At 57.1% G+C, this 1,242-nt stretch overlaps 1 protein-coding gene across 1 annotated transcript; it reads left to right on the top strand.

Moving 5' to 3' along the window:
• Nucleotides 1-520: 520 nt before the first annotated feature.
• On the top strand, nt 521-1,242 carry rasd3 (RASD family member 3). The gene is given in 2 exon segments (XM_070925592.1): nt 521-557; nt 560-1,242. Coding segments are annotated over 2 exon segments (720 nt in total).

The raw sequence follows: 1,242 nt of genomic DNA, 5'->3' as shown, positions 1-1,242 counted from the left end.
GGGTGGTTGAGGGTCCATGACTCACAGCCTGTAAACAAGAGCACATGCTTGGTGGGCCAATGTGAGTCCCTCTAATATGACTGCTGGTTGTTGACATACCAGTAAAAAAAGACATTAAATTCACTTATGTTTCCATGCTGCCAAATGTCAGAGTGCTGCATGTTCTTGAACTGAGAGTCTCAATTTGACCTGTTGTGTACTTTGAATCTTGCATCACCTCATGAGAGAGAGAGAGACAGAGAGAGAGACAGAGGAAGGGAGAGAGACAGAGAGACAGACAGAGAGAGAGAGAGAGACAGAGAGAGAGAAAGAGAGAGAGAGAGAGAGACAGAGGGAGAGAGAGAGACAGAGAGAGAGAGAGACAGAGACAGAGGGAGGGAGAGAGACAGAGAGAGAGACAGAGAGTGAGAGAGAGACAGAGAGAGAGAGAGGGAGAGAGAGACAGAGGGAGAGAGAGAGAGACAGAGGGAGGGAGCTTATTGGAGGAGAGCAGCAGTGTGCAGCCTATAAAAACCCATAAATGATGAAAGAGGAGACCAGAGCCACCGGCATCACCGGCATCACGGGACCCAGCTATCCGCTCCGGGTCACACAGACCAGATCAGCATGTCTCTGTCAGGGCGTCCTAACACGGTCCGGCTGGTGTTCCTCGGGGCAGCTGGGGTCGGTAAGAGCGCGCTCATCCGCCGTTTCCTCCACGACCGCTTCGAGCACAAGTACACGCGCACAGTCGAGGAGCTTCACGTGCTGGAGTACGACACTGCGGAGTCAGGGAAAATGCGTCTGGAGATCTTGGACACGAGCGGGAGCTACTCCTTCCCGGCCATGCGGGAGCTCTGCATCCGACACAGTGACGCATTCGCACTCGTGTACGCGGTGGACGACCCCGGGTCCCTCGAGGAGGTGCGGCGGCTCCGCGACGAGATTCTGGGGCTGAGGGGCGACAAGGGCGCGCCCATCACCGTGGTTGGCACCAAGGCAGATCTGACCGAGAACGAGGGTCGCGTGCTGCTGGCGGCTGATGTCATGGCCACCGTGGAGGACGCGTGGGACGCCAACTTCGTGGAGGCGTCCGCGCACACCGGTGGAAACACGGTCGGAGTGTTTCGCGCGCTGCTGCAACAGGTGAACCTGCCGCACCGGCTGAGCCCTGCGGTGTGGAGGCGCAGGGACACTGTGCCCAGACCAGCAGTCAAGAGAAGACCACCACTGAAGAAGAACAACAGCTGTGTCCTGTCATAG

This window comes from Enoplosus armatus, chromosome 2 (assembly GCF_043641665.1).
Source record: "Enoplosus armatus isolate fEnoArm2 chromosome 2, fEnoArm2.hap1, whole genome shotgun sequence".
NCBI lineage: Eukaryota > Metazoa > Chordata > Actinopteri > Centrarchiformes > Enoplosidae > Enoplosus > Enoplosus armatus.
This window is presented reverse-complemented; position numbering and strand designations above follow the sequence as displayed.